This window comes from Crotalus tigris, unplaced genomic scaffold (assembly GCF_016545835.1).
Source record: "Crotalus tigris isolate CLP2741 ecotype Arizona unplaced genomic scaffold, ASM1654583v1 scf7180000024345.2110221, whole genome shotgun sequence".
In the NCBI taxonomy this organism is placed as follows: Eukaryota; Metazoa; Chordata; class Lepidosauria; order Squamata; family Viperidae; genus Crotalus; species Crotalus tigris.
The window spans coordinates 1,315,503-1,336,090 of NW_024100514.1; the positions used below are offsets into that span (position 1 = coordinate 1,315,503).

Below are 20,588 nucleotides of genomic sequence, written 5' to 3' on the forward strand. Positions count from 1 at the left end.
AACAGTACTGCCTATATTAACGCCAATGCAGTTTTCCATTGCCTTCCTCACCTGGCTGTGTTCCTGACATTTGAACAGTACAATACTTGTGGCTTCAGTCATAACAGTGCCAGCAAGAATTTTAGCCAAGTAACTATCTGAAATCATGTTCTTAGTGCTACTTAAAATATCTTAATTTCACACTTTGGACTGAAATCACTAAGCCCTGGGCTCAGATCTGGGAGCAGAACTCTTCACATCTCTTGAGTGTGCCCTCTTCTTGAAAGACCCCTGAAAAAGTTGGATTTTTCCAGGCACTTTGATAAGATATGTATGTGGCTTCTCCTGGATTTTTTTGTGCAAATATGATAGCCTGCCCAGATAGCACTTGTGCACCTCTGGGGCGGGGTGGGTGGTTGTTAGAGTACCAGCAATTAAAATCAATAAAAGGCTGTAACTAAGATTACCAACCAGAAGTGTGATATAATAAGTGTTTCTCAACCTTGGCAGCTTGAAGATGTGAGGACTTCAACTCCCAGAATTCCCCAGCCAGCATGGGAGACGGAATTCAGTGAGAGATATTGCTGGAGATGACATGATTGCAACAATCTGGGTGCTGTTTTTTTTTTTAGCCCTTACCCCTCTGTGCAATTCTCATGGCACAGCCAGCACTCCTTTTTGGCATCAGGATACTTGAAGATTAGTCCCTTCGCCCCAAGGATTCCTGATGGGCAGCTTTCAACACAATGGGGCCCATCCTTATAGTTTGCACAGGTCACACACTCATCAGCCCCCTGAAGAGGAAAACAGGACACCATTTTATATGGGAAGGGGATGATCCCAGAGCCTTGAGTCAAAGCAAGTAGGCAGTGCTCAGGATAGAGACAGTTCAAAAGTTAAGGTTATCAATCAAATTTCCGGAATATCGAGAGGGACAATTCAGAAGTTAAGGTTATCAGTCTTCCAAGGAACAGGGTCTTCACTGCCCTCCAAAAGCTAGAGCAGTGGTTCTCAACCTTTCTAATGCCGCGACCCCATAATACAGTTCCCCATGTTGTGGTGACCCCCAACCACTTATACATCACCGGGTGCCAGGGGCGTGGCCAAAGAAAAGGGGGAAAAATGGCAGACAGCCTTGTTTGGCGACCCCCGTGAAATGGTCATTCGACCCCAAATGGGGTCCCGACCCACAGGTTGAGAACCACTCAGCTAGAGGAACATCTCTAGAGACAAAGAGAGGAACATCTCAGCTCTTCCTCCCTAGCCCTCAGGAAAGGCTGCATCTAGAAAAGCGGTTATAGGATAGGAAATAGGAGCAGCTGTTTTGCCCCAGGACAATGCCTGGAAATTATTTTAGAGGTTTTAAACTGCCTCTTGCCTCTGAAAATGCAGTGAGTTTAAATGAAGAAGTAATTTAAATGCAATCCCTCCCTCCTTAGAAATGTGTTCTATCATACTTGTCCATTACAGGTGAGGCCTCCCTCGATCCTCTGGCATTCTGGATGGCACAGCAAGCAAACATTCCCTTGAGCAAACTCTCGGTTCTCCCTGCATGCAGCCAAGGGAAGGAAGGAAGTGTTAGAAACAGGGGTCTGAGATGGAACCAGGGAGGAGGGAAGCAGGTGCCCTGGGCTATTGTTCTTACCCCTCGTAGAAGTTGCAGGAGACGGTGCAGACCCCTTCACGGCTGTAGTTCTGGCAAGAGACACACTGGTCTGGGCCAGGCCCCCAACACCCATCACTGGAGCAAAGAGGATCGCAGACCTTTCCCTCTTGCACTGACAGAAAAAAAAAAGAACGGATCTGTCAAAGCCCCTTTTGTTCCTCTTGAGCTGTCTGAAGGAAAACAGATCAAATCCAATCATCTCAGATTATATATTTTAATCAGAACCCTTGGGAAACACCGAACGCTCTATTTGATAAATAGTTCTTGCTGTCCCCAGACAACACCGCTATTACTGCAAGGAAGAAGCATGCTCGTTGGCCATATTGTCGAGATGTTAGTGGAAGATTTGTGAGCAGCATTTGGCCAAGATAGCTGAGGGCAAAAGAGAATGAGCATTTTCTGAGTATGGATATTATAGGGTTGCAGTTCTGTTCACTACAATGGGATAGGAAAGGTGTGTATGAAAGACCTGTGACTAGTCTCTCCACCAGCAAACAATCGCATGTCGAAAGCAGACCCACATCATTCATTTTATAAAGACACTGAGAAGCAGAAGCACAATGCAAGTGGAAAATGTACGTGTCGAAGTGAGCCTGATCAAATCACTTTCCCTTCTGAGGCCAGGCTGAAATTGCCATAATGAACCAGGCACGTAAGCAGGAGAGGACAAAGAGCCAGGAATCTTGACTAAAAGATCCATTTGGGAGATAAGAAGATAAGAAGGAAACTTATTGAGGAAACAAAGGAAAAAAAGTGTTACCTGAAGCAGACAAGAAAGCTGGGCCTGAGCACATGAGGAAAACCCCAATCCTAGCTAACCAACAAAACAAGGTAAAAAGAGGTTCTGAAACTGCCCAGTCCTGAAGTCATTTCTGCATCCAGACTTAGCAGCTTCCATCCCTCTAGCTAGTGCCTGGCTGGTAAGTGTGAATGAGTGTGTGTGTGTGTGTGTGTGTGTGTGTGTGTGTGTGTGTGAGAGAGAGAGAGAGAGAGAGAGAGAGAGAGAGAGAGAGAGAGAGAGAGAGAGGGAGGGAGGGAATGAGAATATGAATGAGAATGAATGTACCTTGTAACCAGAAAAGTTTTGCTACTGTAAATCAACTAGATCTCTGTATATTCCAAAGAATCTGATATGCCTCAGTGGTTGAAAGTGATTTGTTTGTAAGTCCCCAATTATTTCCTCATTGTTGACTAGGGTTCTGTATCTTGTCTTTTCTAGCCACACCCATCTGGAAAACCCAGTAGAAAGCAAAGGGGGCTTACAAGATCCACATTCCACAACAGGCTGTGTGTGTGAGTAAATGAAACACTCCTTCCTATGAGAGTGCTCCCTTCCTAGGAAGGTGAAGAGGAGAGCACTCCGGGATGTCCTTGTAAGGTTAGTCCTGGAGAGGAAAAGTGACCGGTTCATTCCTAAGGGATAGATGTATTTCATGCTGTTTCCAAATTCTGGGAATTATAAATTAACATATTTGGAAGGCAGCAGGTTGGGCTGAGTAGCTTTATGTAATGCACATGTGTGTTTGCTCATATAATTCCCAGTCCAGCAGTTAGCCGCATCCTGTATTACTGCTAGAAGAAACAACTGCTGCTGTTTGATTCTGTTCATTAATGGGATTCCTCCACAGCCTCGCTCTCTTTCCTATTATTCTCACTTACTGCATTTCTTGGGAGATTTGTTACTCCTGATGTTAAGATCTGCCCGTCGGCGAGAGAGACGTGTCCAGTTGATGGTGTGATAATAGCAAAGTTGTCGATTCTCAGTGATGTAGACCTGGCCAGCACTGATCTCCCGAAGGGAGCGGAAGTCTAAGGAGGTGATGTTCATGTTCTTCATGATCAGCAAAGAAAATCCACGGCTAAGAAAAATACACAGCAGACTCGGTCTCAGAAGAGGAATGGAAGCAACTCCGTTAAGTTCATAAGTACTGGAAGCACAATGAGTGTGGAAAACTGGCAGAGCAGAATCCAAATACGTGTCTTCAAACCCATCTTGGATCACCTACAGAGGAGTCTCCACATGCATGAAGGTGCTAGATTGCAAACCCTTTACTGAAGAGTGGGGAACCATGGTCCTTTTATGACTTGTGGACTTCAACTCCCAGACTTCCTGAGGCAGCATTCTCAGGAAATCTCCAGTTCTGGGAGTTGAAGTCAACAAGTCATAAAAGGGCCATAGTTCTCCACCCCTGCTTTACTGGAACCCACTATGGCAAAGCCTTTATTGTAGGGGCTTTTCAAACTTGCCAACTTCTCTTCAGCAGAAAAGGCAAATTGGAGGGATCGCTATCTTTAAAGTTTCCTACAACTCAAACGCAAAGGTAAAATATGCCGATCAAGGGAAAAAATGCTTACTTATATAGGCTGCGCCCACCAATGGTGACCAAGTTGGAGAAGATGCTGAAATTCTGCATGTGCTTGGGCCATGACTGGATATTCAAGTAACCTACAGCAACAACAAGTTGTTAACTTTTGAATCCCTTATATATCTTATTCCATCATTGCCAGGCATTCCCCTCTCCAGGTGCCTGCAAATAAGACTTTTTACTATGCAACTGACCTGCCTACTAACAGAATTTTGCAAGGGGGCAGCATTGTCCTTTGCTATTTACAGTCCTATCAATGCTTCTTTCATTCTGTTTCTTTGTCCAGAAAATCCCCAAAAGTAAGATGAAATAATTACGTCGCGTACGTTGATTAGTGATATTAAGAATCAAACTTTGGGGGCTACCACTATGCCACCTCCAAAATTCAATTCCCTGCTTGGTGAATTTTATTATTTGTCTAACTCCCAGAATGCCTTGCCTAACGTTCTGGTATTCTCCAGAAAGCTCCCAGAAGGACTAGGTAGCGAGACTAATAGGTCACCACCTCCCCAAATAGTCTTTATTATGCAAGTTTTCCTTTCAAATAGCAAAACTGTACTTTTCATGTGGTACACTGTGGCCTGCATGGGTCTGAGGCTGATTTATTACATCATGCATAGTCTGTTCCAAAATCTCATTTTATTTTATTTGAATTTTACTTTATTTGTATTCCATTTTTTCTGCCAACATAATGCTCAAAACTCACAAAAGCAACTAGGACATTTGGGCTTTTCTTCTCCCAAACCCCAAAGTATAATCTTCTTCAGAGTTCCAAATACTCTTCCAAATAACTTTCTCTTATTTCTAGTTTTTCTTCAAGCTTGCTTCATGCCAGGAAGAGGACACCAGAAAACGGATGAAATATCAAAGAGCACTGTCCTTAACACCTGCACTACACCCAACATGCTACATATTCCATATTTCTCTAAAGTTCCCTGCACCCAACTCACCAGTGATCTCTCGCACTGTCCTGAAGACATTGAGTTTTTCTGGATCCAGTGCGTTTATGTTGTGCCAAGGGTCTCTGTGGGAAGAATGGAGCTGATCAGAACCAATGGAACACCTTGAGAAGGAATCTGATAGCTGTTTTCTTCAAGAATTTCATTACAGGAATACATATTACAGGGTATCTTATTCCAACTTGATTTATTTCCATAATTCCAAGTATGTGATTATTTACATGACTATGAATATAACATCCATAAGTTAGTACCGTGTTTCCCCGAAAGTAAGACCCAGCCAAAAAGTAAACCGTAGCTTGATTTTTGGGGGTGGGCCTAATATAAGCCCTGCTCCAAAAATAAGCCCTAGTTTTGAGGTGAGGGGCATGCCTAAAAATCAAACTAGGGCAGGGGGAGGGGGAGTTAAACTGACTCACATGCCCTGCACCTGCTTACCTTACCAGTAGGACCGCCGCATCCGGGCTTCCCACGCCCCGACACTTGTCAAGCTGCGTGGCTCATCATGCCAGTGCCGCCGCTCACGGCAGGAGATTGCATAGCGCTTCGGGCTGTTGCTGCTGCTCACAGGATGCTGCATGGTGCTTTGCACCGTTTCTGCTCCTCACGGCAGGACACCACATGGTGCTTTGAGCCATTTCTGCTGGTCGCGGAAGAAGCTGCATGATGCTTTGCTCTGTTTCTGCTGGTCGCAGCAGAACGCTGCACAGCTCTTCGGGCAGTTTCTGCTGCTCCAAAGCACCATGCTGGCAGGAACGGCCTGAAGAGCCACACGGTGTCCTGTTGTGAGCAGCAGAAACGGCCCCAAGCGCCGTGCAGCTTCTTGCCGTGAACAGCAGAAACGGCGCAAAGTGCCATGCAGCCTCCTGCCATGAGTAGCAGCAAGCGGCCGCAGAAGAAATCAAGCAGTAGTGTGACAGGTGTCGGGGTGTGGGAGGCCTGGCTGTGGGGGTCCTAAAATAAGACATTCTCTGAAATTAAGACCTAGTGCCTCTTTTGGAGGCAAAAAAAATAAGACTGGGTCTTAATTTGGGGGAAACATGGTATATATTAGTTAGCATATGTTAGTATCTATAAGTTAGTATCCACAAGAGTGCAAAGAAGCAACAAAAAGGATTCGTGGGCTGAGGGACAACCTATTCTCCAAAGCACTTGAGGGCAGGACAAGTACTGGATGGAAACTAACTAAGGAGAGATCCAACTTACAACTGAGGAGAAATTTCCTGACAGTGAGAACAATTAATCAGTGGAATAGCTTGCCTCCAGAAGCTGTGAATGCTCCATCATTGGAGGCTTTTAAGAAGAGATTGGACAGCCATTTTTCTCAAGCTGGCTCAGGAATTCTGGGAGTTGAAGTCCACGAGTCATAAAAGAGCCAAGGTTGCCTACCCCTGGTATAGGCCACTATAGGGTTTTCCTGCTTGAGCAGGGGGTTGGACTAGAAGACCTACAAGATCTCTTCCAATTGTTATTCTGTATTCTATAAATTCAAGGATAGCCACATGCTTGTTACCAGGAAATGACCAAATTCCAATAAAAATGGTGGCAACTGGAGGGCAAAGAAGGAAGGATAAAAGAGGTGCTATATCTATTTCCATTCCAATTTTCTGGAGATATGACAGAACAACCCAAGCTAAGATTGACCATTCAATAAATATAGCTATGTTTTAGAATGAGACACCATCTTTGCATACTTAGGTGGCAGAAAGTCAGGATATAATTTGAAATAACACAGAGAGACACGTACTTACCCTTCTAGACCAGTGATAAGAAAATCCAAATTGCCCAAGATTTTGGTGCAGTTTATAAATCGGTCAATGTTGCTGGAATCCACTGTCTGATATTTACTTCCAATACCAGTCCCTTCACAGGCTGTAGAGAAGAGAAAGTATGAGCTCAATAGTCAGTCGGTAAATGACTCCAATTTAGCCTCCTACTTCATATATTCCCAGGAAGTTAATGGAAAAGGGAAGGTTTAGGGCAGAGGTAGGCAACCTTGGCTCTTTTATGACTCGTGGACTTCAACTCCCAGAATTCCTGAGGCAGCTTGGCTCAGCTTGGAAACCTCTCCCTTTCCCCTCAGCATAGCTGGCTCAGGAATTCTGGGAGTTGAAGTCCACAAGTCATAAAAGAGCCAAGGTTGCCTACCCGTGGTTTAGGGGGACTGGGTTCTGCCCCAAGTTAGAGTCATACATTTACCCTTTGTAATCATCGGCATGCATATTTCCAAGGACAAAGGTATAAAGTCCCAGAGTGTCTGTTTTTGCACTGGTTTCTTTAAAAACATCATAAGCAGCAGTCTAATACATTCCCAGTAAAACCACTTAGGTTTTTCTAAAATAACATACAGCTAATTTGTCATGCACAAGCCATGTACGCCAAGGACATCTGGAGTAACTGAATGGGATAGCTGATATATGATAGAGTCAGTGATCCTGGTAAAATCAGTGTTAGGTTAGCCATTGTAGATAAGTTTCATTGGCCTCCCCCCCTCCAGCCTTTCCCTTAATTTAGTACAAGAGAATAAAAAATAGTGTTCTCCCAGAGATAATATGATTCATATTTTCATTCATTGGTAGATGCTCAGGCTAACATGCAAAAGTTGATAATATATTGAGATAATTTTTAACAGCTCCACCCCTCCACCCCATACAGAATAGATGATGCAAAATCTATAAAACATATATATATACAAATTCAGTTTTTCAAACTTCACTCTGGGGTTCAATGTGATTGTGGTTTTTCTTTTTACTTCTGCATCCAGGAAATAATTTGAGTTGGGAGAATTAAAAATTAAAGTTACACCAACTGGAAGATTACATCTGAGGCCAATTAGTAATTTAGAAACTGGTTTTGCCTAGGCCAATAAGAAGCATGAAGAAGCCTGCTCAATTTTAAAGTAATAGATGCTGGGATGATTTTTTAAAAAATAAACAAGTGCCTTTGATGTTTTAGTTACTGACAAATTTAAGTTTCATTTGAGGATTGTGGGCATAAAGACTTTTAGAAGGACTTAAAAGTTAAGAGTTTTTGCAGATGATTTGGTGTTAGTTTTGGAAAATCTTTCAAAGGGAATTGAATTATTAATGGTTAAATTTTAAAAAATTGTGCATTAGCATTATTAAGATTAATAAACCACTTGCATGGGACTTCCAAGTCTGTAACCCCTAATCCAGTGTTTCTCAACCTTGACAATTTTAAGGCATGTGGACTTCAACTCCCAGAATTCCACAGCCAGCATTGCTGGCTGTGGAATTCTGGGAGTTGAAGTCCACATGCCTTAAAATTGTCAAGGTTGAAAAACACTGCCCTAATCCCATATAAAGTCTGAGAGTCAGAAGTGCTTCCAATTCATACCTTTTGGGCAGAGTCCCTCACAAAGCTGACAGATCTTCTGGCCATTTTTTTCAACTTCCATTTTATCATTGGGACAGGTTCTGACACAGGAGGTCCGATCCACCACAAAATTATCTGTGAGGAGGTAAAAATAAAGGGTGGGAAAAATAAAGCTGTAAGAATTTTGTAGTTGGAGAATAAGATACTATGAATCAAAGAAAGGCTGGGAGATAGAAAATCAATCAATCAATCAATCAATCAGAATAGAGCTGGAAGAGACCATAGAGGTCTTCTAGTCCAGCTCAAGCAAGAGTCCCTATGACATTCCAGACAAGTGGATGTCCAGTCTCTTCTTAAAAACCTCAAGTGATGAAGCACCCACAACATCTGAAGGCAAGCTATTCACTGGCTAATTGTCCTCACTGTTAGGAAGTTTCTCCTTAACTGCTTCTTTCCTTGATAAGTTTCCATCCATTGTTTCTTGTCTTGCTTTCTGGTGCTTTGGAAAATAAATTGACCCCCTCCTCCTTGTGACAGCCTCTCAAATACTGGAATACTGCTATCATGTGCCCCCTACTCCTTCTTTTCTCTAGACTTGCCATTCTCAAATCCTGAACTGTTTTTCATATGATTTAGTCTCCAGGCCTTTAATCATCTTAGTTGTTCTTCTTTGCGCTTTTTCCAAAGTCTCAACATCTTTTTTGTACTGTGGTGACCAAAGCTGGATGCAGTATTCCAGATGTGGCCTTACTAAGGCTTTTTAAAGCGGTACTAATACTTCACGTGATTTTGATTCTATGCCTCTGTTTATACAACCAAGGATTTTATTAGCTTTTTTGGCTGCCGCCGCACACTTATAACTCATGTTTAAGTGATCATCCACTAGGACTCCAAGGTCCCTCTCACAATTACATCTTGGGAAAGGAAACATAAAAAGGAAAAGTCCTAAGGGATTCATCTATTTCTGTTTCATGTGAGTACATCACCGTATTCATGACCTAGGACTTACGTGGACAATTTTTAACACACACACCACCATATTGGTATTTAGCATCAGGATTGGTTTCCAGCTGAAAAGTGAGTCTGTTGTAGATCATTGGCTGAGGACAGAGGGTTTCACAGGCTCCACTGTCATTGAAGTGACGGCAGGCCTGGGATGGAGGAAAGAAAGTAATCAGATGATGAATTAGATTTTTCCCCCATCATCTAGGCTGAGAGACCTTTCTCCCCCACCCTTCCTGATAGCACACAACAGAACCTGAACAAATTAAAACGAGACAAGATTTGGGGTGGATATTGCATAACAAGTGCTTCAAATTCTCCCTGGAACCTCACAAAAGATTGTAGATCAAGGGAAACCAGGGAGAGAAAATGTGGGAAGGAACACAGGAGGGGCAGAAAGGCAGGACACACTGGTTTTGGGATGAAAACAAAAGACTTTAGCATTCAAGAACTAGCAAAGATACAAATGCAAAGATTTAGCAAGGAGGCTGGCAGATCCTGGCAATGAAGCTCCAGAAGTCAAAAGAAAGTAGTAGGAATGAGACAGTATGACGTTTTGGAAGTATTAGCAACAGGGTAGAAATGAGGAAACTAGGCCAAATGCAGAAAAATAGGCAGAGTTGTTAGATGAGGTAATGGCAATTGTGAAGGTCAAAACCCGGAAACTGGTCCTGGTTACGTACAAAGCACTTTGTCTTGAGCGGCCCAGTGCAACCTCCTGCACACTCATCGTGACAGCATTCATTGGGGTTGGGGCCAAAGCAGCGTTCATTGCACTGAGCAGCACAGATGGTTTTTGTCACTAAGGTAGAGATAGAAAAAAAAAATGCTGGTCAGTGTCTTGGTAGCCCACTAAAGGTCACTCATTGTCTCCAATCTAAGGATTTGGGCCATCTACATGAACACATTTAATATTGATCCTTTAACACAGAACCTTTCTAAATAATAATGAAAATGCAAGCCTTTGGGATGATATAACCGATATGATGCTTAAACTGAACTCTAGCAAACTCTAATCCCAGGGTTTAAATGACACTGAACTGCCATGAATGGGAATGGGAAGATAGCTTTGCTGTATTTGCAGCTTTTTTTTTTTTTTAAGGATGATTTTGCACTAGTTTTCCACAAACGGGAAACACAGATAATTTAAAGGAAAAAAATAACACAGTTTTCTACACAATAAACCATTCTGAAAAAGCAGAATGGGTTTTGTTTCTATCTGCACATGGGCAACTTCACTGTTGAAAAATCAACTTTCTAATGCAATCAACACTTGACTACAACTCCCACAATCCCCAAGTAGCATTGCAACTGCCCGTGTTGGTTGGGAAGTCCCAGACCTAGAAGCTACTTTTAATAACATGTTCAGACAATGTCTGATTCTAATTTAAAACTTAACTGGAATTGCTAGAAACATGAGTTAGAGAGAAAGGAATGTGATATGTAACTTTGAATATATATTAGTAAGAAGAAAACTATTGAGCAATTAATTAACATATTGTTTATGATAATTAACTATTATCTATTATTTCTTGTTAAACATATAAACCCAGACATTAGGCTGTTTGTTAAATATTGAGAATGTTATTTGGAAAAACCCTAACCCCAGCTCCAATCCTAATCCCAACCTGAACCCAAATCCCAATCCCAATCCCGATCCCACATCATTCCTAACCCTATAAAAACTAATAAAATTTGCATTAAAAAAACTTGACTGGAATTGATCTGGGCTAGTTTAACTATCTGCAAACTCTTGCAACCTTCCTTCATCACAAGAGCTCAGCCATAAAAAGAGGATTGAAATTGTCAGATGTTTGGTCTGTTTTCCCTTTTCTTTAACCATGATTCAGATGAGGCAAAGCTTGTATATACATACATACATACATACATACATACATACATACATACATACATATTCCACAAGGGACCAGAGCTGAGCAAAGCATTTGAAAATGATTTAGCAGAAATGGAATATCTTTCTGAAATCTTAAAGCAGTCCCATCCTTTGCAATGATGATGTGGCTGCTTTGAATTCCACCTCCAGAAGTTTTAAGATGCTTGCCTCAAGAAGGGACATGCCACTTACTGTATTTTTCCGTCTATAAAACGCACCCGTGTATAAGACGCTCTCCGTGCCGATCAGCTGTTCGGCAGAGTGCCAAACAGCTGAGCTGGCAAATCCGCATATTCGGAGGACAAGAAGATCTTGTCCCCTCCCCCTTCCTGTTAGTGGCAAGCCCACAGTGGCTTGACACCTGCACCAGGCGGCATGGCAACCCACACAGGTATGCCCTGGGCTACGGAGGTTACCATTATTTTTCTGTGTATAAGACGCACCTGATTTTTGAAGAGGGTGTTCGCAGGAAAAAATAGCGTCTTATATATGGAAAAGTACGGTATTTATTTATTAATCAAATCTCATAAAAAGTGACTCTGGGCAGTGTCCCAACACTTTATGCTAAGACACTTCATGAAACAGCTTTCAAATTCTTTGCACAGCCTATAAAGAATTGCCTTGAACGGAAATTTTCCTGTTTATGGCACCAGTGGGGATGGGGCTGCAATGTATCATAATTTCAAGCTTCTGGCTTCAGTGCCATTTGTTCATGGGAGAGTTCACCTTGTTGAAAAGATAGATCAAGGGTCTTCAAACTTGGCCCTTTTATGACTTGTGGATTTCAACTCCCAAAATGGGAGTTGAACTCCACAAGTCATAAAAGGGCCAAGTTTGAAGATCCCTGAGATAGATCTACCCAGCTGCTAAAAAAAAAAAAAAGCCCTGAAAAAGCGGGGGGGAAAAGCTGACTCCCAACTTTTAATTAAAGATAATACCTGAATTATGCCAGATATTTTTTAATGCTTACATTTTTGACAGTCTTCAGGACCAGGTCCCCAACAGTGGCCATTGCAGTTTTCATGGCACGGAGTACCTGTATAGTGGGGGGAGGAAGACATATAACATCGCAACAAAGTTAATGAGCTTGATGGATTAAAAGCAGGGTTACCATGCAAGGTGAATGCTAGCCTTATACCAAGCGGCTGTTCTTACACTTCTGGAACTTTGGGTTGAACCCTTTAAAATCTGCGAAAGCTTCATTTAAAAATTTCAAAACATGATCACGGGGCAGTGTGACCAGTTGTGAATGCAAATTGGTTGCCAAGCACCCAGCTCGTGGTCAGGTGCTGGAATGGCTGGAACTCCATGGACCAGTCATAACTACCATTCATTCAGTGCCATCCTAAGTTGTTTATTTATTTATTATTTAATTTATATCCTGCATTTATTATTATTTTTAAATTACCCAAAGTGGCAAACATATCTTATATTTCTTTCCCCTCTTAATTTCCTCACAACCACAACTCTTTGAGGTGGGTTGGGCTGAGAGTGAGTGACTGGCCCAAAGACAATTAAAAAATACTTATATCCTTAAATAAAACAACTCTCTCTCTTGTCTAATTTCTGATTCTCTAACCTGCTGTTTGTCTTCATCTACTATGCTTTCTTTTAAGCTAATGAACCAGACCTTGCTGACCAAAAAGTCATAGATTCAGGATTTACCAATATTGGTACTGCAACTCTCAAAATTCCCAACCAGGAATGTAACCATTAATCTAATTTTGGGAACTGCCATTCTAACGTATCTGGAAAACACCAGTTTGGGTAGTGCTAAGCCATTGATCTGGAAGGAGCACACAGTCTTTAAAGTCTCCTGTGTAAATGAAAGGCCAGCGAGAGGTGATGTGAACAAGTGACCAATACTCACATTTCTCCCCATTGTCATGGACCACTGCCTGGAATTTTGGCTCCCGGATGATGTCTTCCCAATCAATTGTGTTCACGTGACACAGCTGTTTGTTCTTTCCAATATAGACGCCCCCAGAGAGTATTTCTGAAAAAACAAAAACTGGAATTATTCCCTCTTGTACACTTAGAACTGTGCTACACCTATATATAAGATACCCTTTCATGTCTGCTGTTCTCCTGGCTTCCTGTTGAAAATTACTGACAGGCAAAAACTGTGTTGAGTATCTCCATCAAGCCTGTTTCGGAAGGCAGAACAAGGAATGGAAATGGGATCTTGAACATTTGATTCCTGTAATTTTAGAAGTGTAAAAGAACTTCTAGGTACTTCTGACTTAATGCAGAAGCTCTGAGCATTTAACATTTGTATCCAAGGACTTTTTTCAGACATTATTATGTATATGTGTAGATCTTCATCTCTGTTCAATTATTATGTGCCATCAAATTGCTGTCAGCTCTTAGTGACCACATTGATTTCCTCCATGATGATCTGTATAATCATACAACTTCAAAAAGGGAGTAGAATGAACTCTCAAATAGAGTCTGAATTATAAATATATTTCCTTATTTGTTCCATCTCTTCTCCAAAACACTATTACAAATCTTTGGCATTATGTCCTATTCCCTTTTCAAATATTTTTTTCACGCTGATTATATGCATGAATGCATGCATACTTACAAACTACTGATCCTTTCTATATACACCAAATTAGCATATTTGGTTCTTGGAGCCAGATGTTTAATCAAATGAATCCAGGCCAAATATATCATTGCCCTCACCAGCAGTTTGGAATGGGTACCATCTCTGTGTTTGAAGTCCAAGGAATTTCTTCAGGTAGAGAAAGGATTATGGATATTTGTTGTGTAAAAATGGCTGTAAGAGGAAGTTTCCGAAGTATAAATATTTCATATTTATTGATGTGCTTTAGTTCCTGCCTGGCATGGGAGTTCCCTTAGGCAATTCTGACTAACTACCTGACTAAGAAAATATAAAAAACTAGACTGCCAGAACACATCAAATGGGGTCCAAAGTTACATGTCATATCTTTGGATTGGTTCCCTAAGTGACTGATTACTTTGGATTGCCAAGGAAATAATTTTATTATTGTCGAAAGATACTCTGGATCTTCTTGAATCCTTAAAAGTTTTCATATAGATAGCTATTAAATTGGTTAAATTATTTGCTAAAGGTTATATTTGGAGAATTTTAAAATGCATATGGAGTGGGGAAAGATAAGCAATTGTCAACAAAGGCCAGCAATGTTTACATTTAACTAACTCTGCCAATATGAATTTTTTTTCTAAAGAAATCAGTAACAATTGTCTATGTACTGCTCCAGGGATCTCCAAACTTGGCAACTGCTGGCTGGGGAATTCTGGGAGTTGAAGTCCACAAGTCTTAAAATTGCCAAGTTTGGAGACCTCTGTACTACTCAATCATACCTCCTACTAGGAGGCATAGTTAAGACACATAGACTACTTCCATAAATTCATTTACTGAAATGTGCAGACTAGCTTGTTTAATAATAATAGTAGTAAAGTTGGAAGGGACCTTGGAGGTCATCTAGTCCAACCCCCTGCTCAGGCAGGAAACCCTACACCATGGGTAGGCAACCTTGGCTCTTTTATGACTCATGGACTTCAACTCCCAGAATTCCTGAGCCAGCATGGCTCAGCTTGGAAACCTCTCCCTTTCCCCTCAGCATGGCTGGCTCAGGAATTCTGGGAGTTGAAGTCCACGAGTCATAAAAGAGCCAAGGTTGCCTACCCCTGCCCTACACCATTTCGGACAAATGACTGTCCAGTCTCTTCTTAAAAACTTCCAGTGTTGGAGCATTTACTGGTTCTGGAGGCAGGTTGTTCCACTGATTAATTGTTCTCACTGTCAGGAAGTTTCTCCTTAGTTCTAGGTTGCTTCTCTCCTTGATTAGTTTCCACCCGTTGCTTCTTGTCCTGCCTTCAGGTGCTTTGGAAAATAGCTTAATTCCCTCTTCTTTATGGCAGCCCCTGAGATATTGGAATACTGCTATCATGTCCCCCCTTGTTTCTAACAAGCTTTTGGATTTTGGCTTGAGATAAACTAGAGATGTCAGCAAAACATTCACTCAACTAATCCCAGCAGGAATTTGCTTTTGTGGGGATGGATATTCCCATCATCTCTCACAATTAATTATTTTGGCTAGAGCTACTAGGAGTAATTTAGCCACAGTGGAAGAGTCATGAAATTCCTGTACTAATATAGACACTTCTGCTGGCAGGAAGACTAAGTAGCAGATGCTGGCATATTCTTCATTAATGTAAACCAGAATTTGACCCACAATTATTAGAGTAATTTTTAATTAGGAAGAAGTATACAATACAGCCCGTATTCTACTATTCTATGAAGTATACAGTTGGTAGCATGAAATACATTCTAAGTCAGGGGTCTTCAAACTTGGCCCTTTTATGACTTGTGAACTTCAACTCCCAGAATTCCTCAGCCAGGCATGCTGGCTGAGGAATTCTGGGAGTTGAAGTCCACAAGTCATAAAAGGGCCAAATTTGAAAATCCCTGTTCTAAGTACTAGCAACAGACATGAACCCTCAAAGGTATTTCTGTGTAACAAGCAATTATACATTTTAAAAACACATACTGCAGTGTCTTTCCAGTTAAGGATGTGCTGTCATCCAACAGAAAAATCAAGTGATGGGAATACAGATAGACAGGTGTTGTCTTTTGGTGCCATGGTAGCTGAACAATAACAACATCAATATCAACCAAACAGGTTGGTTGGGCAGGAATTTACAACATGCACAGACCTGCTGCAGGTTTTCTGCCTTACTCTAACTCTGCTGACACGATCCCAAGAGCTTGTACACCTAGTCATCTGGGTTTAACTAATCTACTAATCAATAATATGGACAGCTAGTCTCTGGTCATCTGAGTTTAATTTTAAAAAATGTTAAACCAGACTTGGAAAACTCTTTGCTAATGTATATAGGTAACCAATCAAAACTGAGATTTCACCAATCAAAGCAGAGAAGCAGCCACCACGAATCACAGAAGGCAAAAGCTGAGTTAGATTACCTCAGGGGTCTTCAAATTTGGCCCTTTTATGACTTGTAGACTTCAATTCCCAGAATACCTCAGCCAGGCATGCCTGCTGAGGAATTCTGGGAGTTGAAGTCCACAAGTCATAAAAGGGCCAAGTTTGAAGATCTCTGTGCTAGGGCAATTAAATTTACTCTCAGGATGGTTTGCATGATCTCTATGCAGGCTTAAAATGTAAAGATGGCACCAGAAGTAGAAGGTTGATAAACATGGAGATATCCCTGTGATTTGTTTTAATCTAGCAGGGGACCAAGAACAACACTGACCAGAAAACTCTCAGAAGATAAGCTATACCTTTGACAGTTGTGCAAAATATAAATTAATCTTTGGGGTTTTATTTGTACAAAGCATTTTAATATAAGGATTGATCTGGAACTTCAACCAGCCAAACTATTTAGCATTTGTTCCAGAATCTGGATAATGTAATCCTGTCTAGTCACTAAGAAAATGATTCATAGAACAAATATTATATTGTAGCAATGATTTCTAGAGAAAAAAAATGTGCTGAAAGAATCCTCCTGAAATGCTTTTCAAATATAGGGAGTCCTCAACTTACAACTGTTGGTTTAACAATATTTTGAGTTTATAACAGCCTTTGAAGAAAGCAACTTACAACCTCTCCTCAAAGTTATGACTATGGCACCACTTCTGCAGTCACATGATCACAATCCAGATGTTTGGCAATCGGCTCACACAATGGTTGCAGCATACAATAGTGTAATCACACGATTGTGATTTGCTAACTTCCCAGCCAGCTTCTGACAAGCAAAGTCAATTAGTAAAGCTGGATCTGCTTAAGTGTTTCACTTCAAAGACCACATGAATCATTTAACAGATGTGGTCAAAATGGTCATAATATTGAGTCTGGTCATATATGACTCGGTTAATGGAAGCATTGTTTAGTGACTAAAATTCCAGTCCCAACTGTGGTCATAAGACAGGACCACCTGTACATACTTTGCAATCAATAAAATTGGATTTAGTGTTCCTTCTTTTCCTGTTCTCCTCCCATTTGATTTATCCACAAAGAAATCAAAAGTACCTTCCTGTATCAGGCATAGTTTGTTCCAGGCATTGAAAATACTCAGTTCACCAACTCATTTAAGCCTGTGAAAGGTCAGAGAACTGATTTGCAAACTTATGTGCTGCCTTCTTGAAATAATGTTCTACTTTTCTAAAATTTAACATACAAACAAAATTAGTGACAAAAATTAGTGGACCAGAGGAATGCTGTGGATATAATTTACTTGGACTTCAGTAAGGGATTTGATAAAGAAGACCACAACCTACTACTTGATAAGATAGAAAAATGTGGGTTAGACAGCATCACCCCCAGATCGATTGGTAGCTGGCTGACCAGCCGTATTTAGCATATGGTCCTCAATGGAACAGCATCTACATGGAGGGAAGTGTGTAGCGGGGTGTTCCAGGATTCTGTTCTGGGCCCAGTGCTCTTCAACATCTTTAACGATGATTTGGATGAGGGTCTAGATGGGGAACTCATCAGATTTGCAGACAACATCAAGCTGGCAGGAATAGCCGACGCTCCAGAAGATAGGTTTAAGATACAAAAAGGATCTTGACAGATTTGAACATTGGGCACTATCTAACAAAATGAAATTCAATGGTGAAAAAAGTAAGGTTCTACATTTAGGCAAGAAAAACCAAATCACAGATATAGTATAGGTGCTACCTTGCTCAACAGTAGTAACTGTGAGAGGGATCTTAGAGTCCTAGTGGACAATCACTTAAATATGAGCCAGCAGTGTGCTGCAGCTGCCAAAAAAGCCAATACAGTGCTAGGGTGCATTAACAGAGGGATAGAATCAAGATCACATGAAGTGTTAATACCACTTTACAATGCATTCGTAAGGCCACATTTGGAATACTGCATCCAGTTTTGATCACCACGATGTAAAGAAGATGTTAAGACTTTAGAAAGAGTACAGAAAAGAGCAACAAAGATGATTAGGGGACTGGAGGCTGAAACATATAAGGAATAGTGGCTGGAATTGGGTATGTCTAATTTAATGAAGAGAAGGACTAGGGGTGACATGATAGCAGTATTCTAATATCTCAGGGGTTTCCACAAAGAAGAGGGAGTCAAGCTATTCTTCAAAGCACCTGAAGGCAGGACAAGAAGCAACAGATAGAAACTAATCAAAGAGAGAAGCAACCTAGAACTAAGGAGAAATTTCCTGACACTTAGAATAATTAACCAGTGGAACAACCTACCTCCAAAAGTTGTAAACGCTCCAACACTGAAAGTTTTTAAGAAGAGATTGGACAGCCGTTTGTCTGAAATGGTATAGCATTTCCTGCCTGAGCAGAGGGTGGGACTTGATGACCTCCAAGGTACCTTTCCAGCATTATTATTATTATTATTATTATTATTATTATTATTATTATTATTATTAACTCAGGAGTCTACCAATTTTTTATTATTATTATTATTATTGATGGATCATCGCACAGTCAGCCAGATGTTCAGACTGGATTTGGCATTTTTGTCTACCTATCGAGTCCTTACCAAGGACCTGGGATAGGCAGATGTGGATGTTTGATGGTATTACAGATATCGTCGCAGGATGGAAGCAGTTCCTATTAAGGCCGCCTTTTGCAATTGACTAATAGCGAATTTGTCAATGCCAATGGTGTTCAAGTGGTGCTCCAGTTGTTGTTGTTGTTGTTGTTGTTGTTACTATTATTATTATTAACTCAGGAGTCTACCAAATCCCAAGAAGGGCAAAATCTCCCCAGAAAATCTATCAACTGCTAACATTTTTTTTTTCAAATGTGGCTATACAGGTAGTCCTTGACTTACCACAGTTCACTTAGTGATTGTTCAAAGTTACAACAGCACTGAAAAAAATGACTTATGACTGTTTTTCACACTTATGACTTTGCCTCATCCCCATGATCAAAATTCAGACACGTGGCAACTGACTCATATTTATGATGGTTGCTATGTTCTGCGGTCATGTGATCACTTTTTATGATCTTCTGACAAGCAAAGTCAATGGGGGAGCCAGATTCACTTAACAACCATGTCACTACCTTAATAAGTGCAGTGAATCATTTAACAACTCTGGCAACAAAGGTTGCAAAATGGGGCAAAACTCACAGTGTCTCACTTAGCAACATAAATTTTGGGCTCAATTGTGATCGTAAGTCGAGGACTACCTGTATACTATAATTCCAAGCAGGAATCAGAAAAAGTTCCTTTTAGGACCCTAGAACTTGCTTAATCAAATGGTGTTATGCAATTATTGTGTAAAATAGTTGATGATAACCTATGTTCCAAATTAATCCCAAGATTTCACAATATTCATTTCATCATAGTTAGACAAGCCGAGGCAGTATATCTCTCAGCTAAATAGCTGATATATGTCTTTCTGAACGATTTGTCCCCAAAGTATAGAGTCAAATCAAATTATTTCATCAGTGAATTCCAGATGCTCCACTGTGTATGGATTAGACCTTGAGTCTGGTGTTTATATGCTTATTGTTTACTAGCCTTTACCTGTTGTACAAATTCAGGTTTGGCCAGCTAAAAGACAGCATAACATAACTAGCTGATAAACCTGTTTCTTGGAATTGATAAAGAGGCAATTAAGTAAAACCCTGAAAGCTTATTGTCTAAGTAAATCCATAAATTCTTTTGGTAGATTGGACTTTCACTCATAAATCTCCAAATCAGAGAAATGATTTCAGATATAATCAGAAGTTCAAAGAGATAGCCATAGGAGAAACAGGGGTGTAGCCTACCGCTTAAAATACCTGACTCAGTGGCTGATAAGAGATACACAGGTTTGTTTTCCTCTCTTTATTTATGAGACTTATATACCGCTTTAAGTGCAAGCACTCTCTAAGCGGTGTACACCAGTAAGCAATGTATATATATATTTACATTGCCCCCAACAATCTGGGTCCTCATTTTACCTACCCGGAAGGATGGAAGGCTGAGTCAACCTTGAGCCGGTGAGATTTGAACCGCTGACCTGCTGAACACAGTCAGCTAAAGTAGCCTGCAGTATGAAACCACCCCTTTATTAGGGCAGCTGTCAAAAATGTAACAAATACAGGTGGTCATCGACTTACAACCACAACTGAACCCAAAATTTCTGTTGCTAAGCGAGACAGTTCTTAAGTGAATTTTGCCTGATTTTATGACCTTTCTTGCCACATTTGTTAAGTGAATCACTGCAGTTGTTAAATTTGTTAAGACAGCTCTTAAGTGAAATCTGGCTTCCTCATTGACTTTGCTTGTCTGAAGGTCACAAAAGGTGATCACATGACCCTGGAATCCTGCAACCGTTGTGAGTGAGTTGCCAAGCACCTGAACTTTGATCACATGACCACTGGGAGGTCGCAACAATTATAAGTG

The 20,588-nt window shown here is 40.9% G+C and overlaps 1 protein-coding gene across 1 annotated transcript in view; it reads right to left on the reverse strand.

Moving 5' to 3' along the window:
• Positions 1 to 20,588, reverse strand: part of ERBB3 (erb-b2 receptor tyrosine kinase 3) — a 109,924-nt gene that overhangs the window by 21,996 nt on the left and 67,340 nt on the right. Inside the window, exons 4-15 of the mRNA XM_039326747.1 lie at positions 13,073 to 13,198; positions 12,173 to 12,238; positions 9,992 to 10,110; positions 9,316 to 9,457; positions 8,328 to 8,441; positions 6,722 to 6,842; positions 4,962 to 5,035; positions 4,001 to 4,091; positions 3,305 to 3,504; positions 1,625 to 1,757; positions 1,437 to 1,527; positions 619 to 773 (exon numbers count right to left, since the gene is read on the reverse strand). Of these exons, the coding sequence (XP_039182681.1) occupies positions 619 to 773; positions 1,437 to 1,527; positions 1,625 to 1,757; positions 3,305 to 3,504; positions 4,001 to 4,091; positions 4,962 to 5,035; positions 6,722 to 6,842; positions 8,328 to 8,441; positions 9,316 to 9,457; positions 9,992 to 10,110; positions 12,173 to 12,238; positions 13,073 to 13,198 (1,432 nt within the window). The remainder of the gene's footprint in view (positions 1 to 618; positions 774 to 1,436; positions 1,528 to 1,624; positions 1,758 to 3,304; positions 3,505 to 4,000; positions 4,092 to 4,961; positions 5,036 to 6,721; positions 6,843 to 8,327; positions 8,442 to 9,315; positions 9,458 to 9,991; positions 10,111 to 12,172; positions 12,239 to 13,072; positions 13,199 to 20,588) is intronic.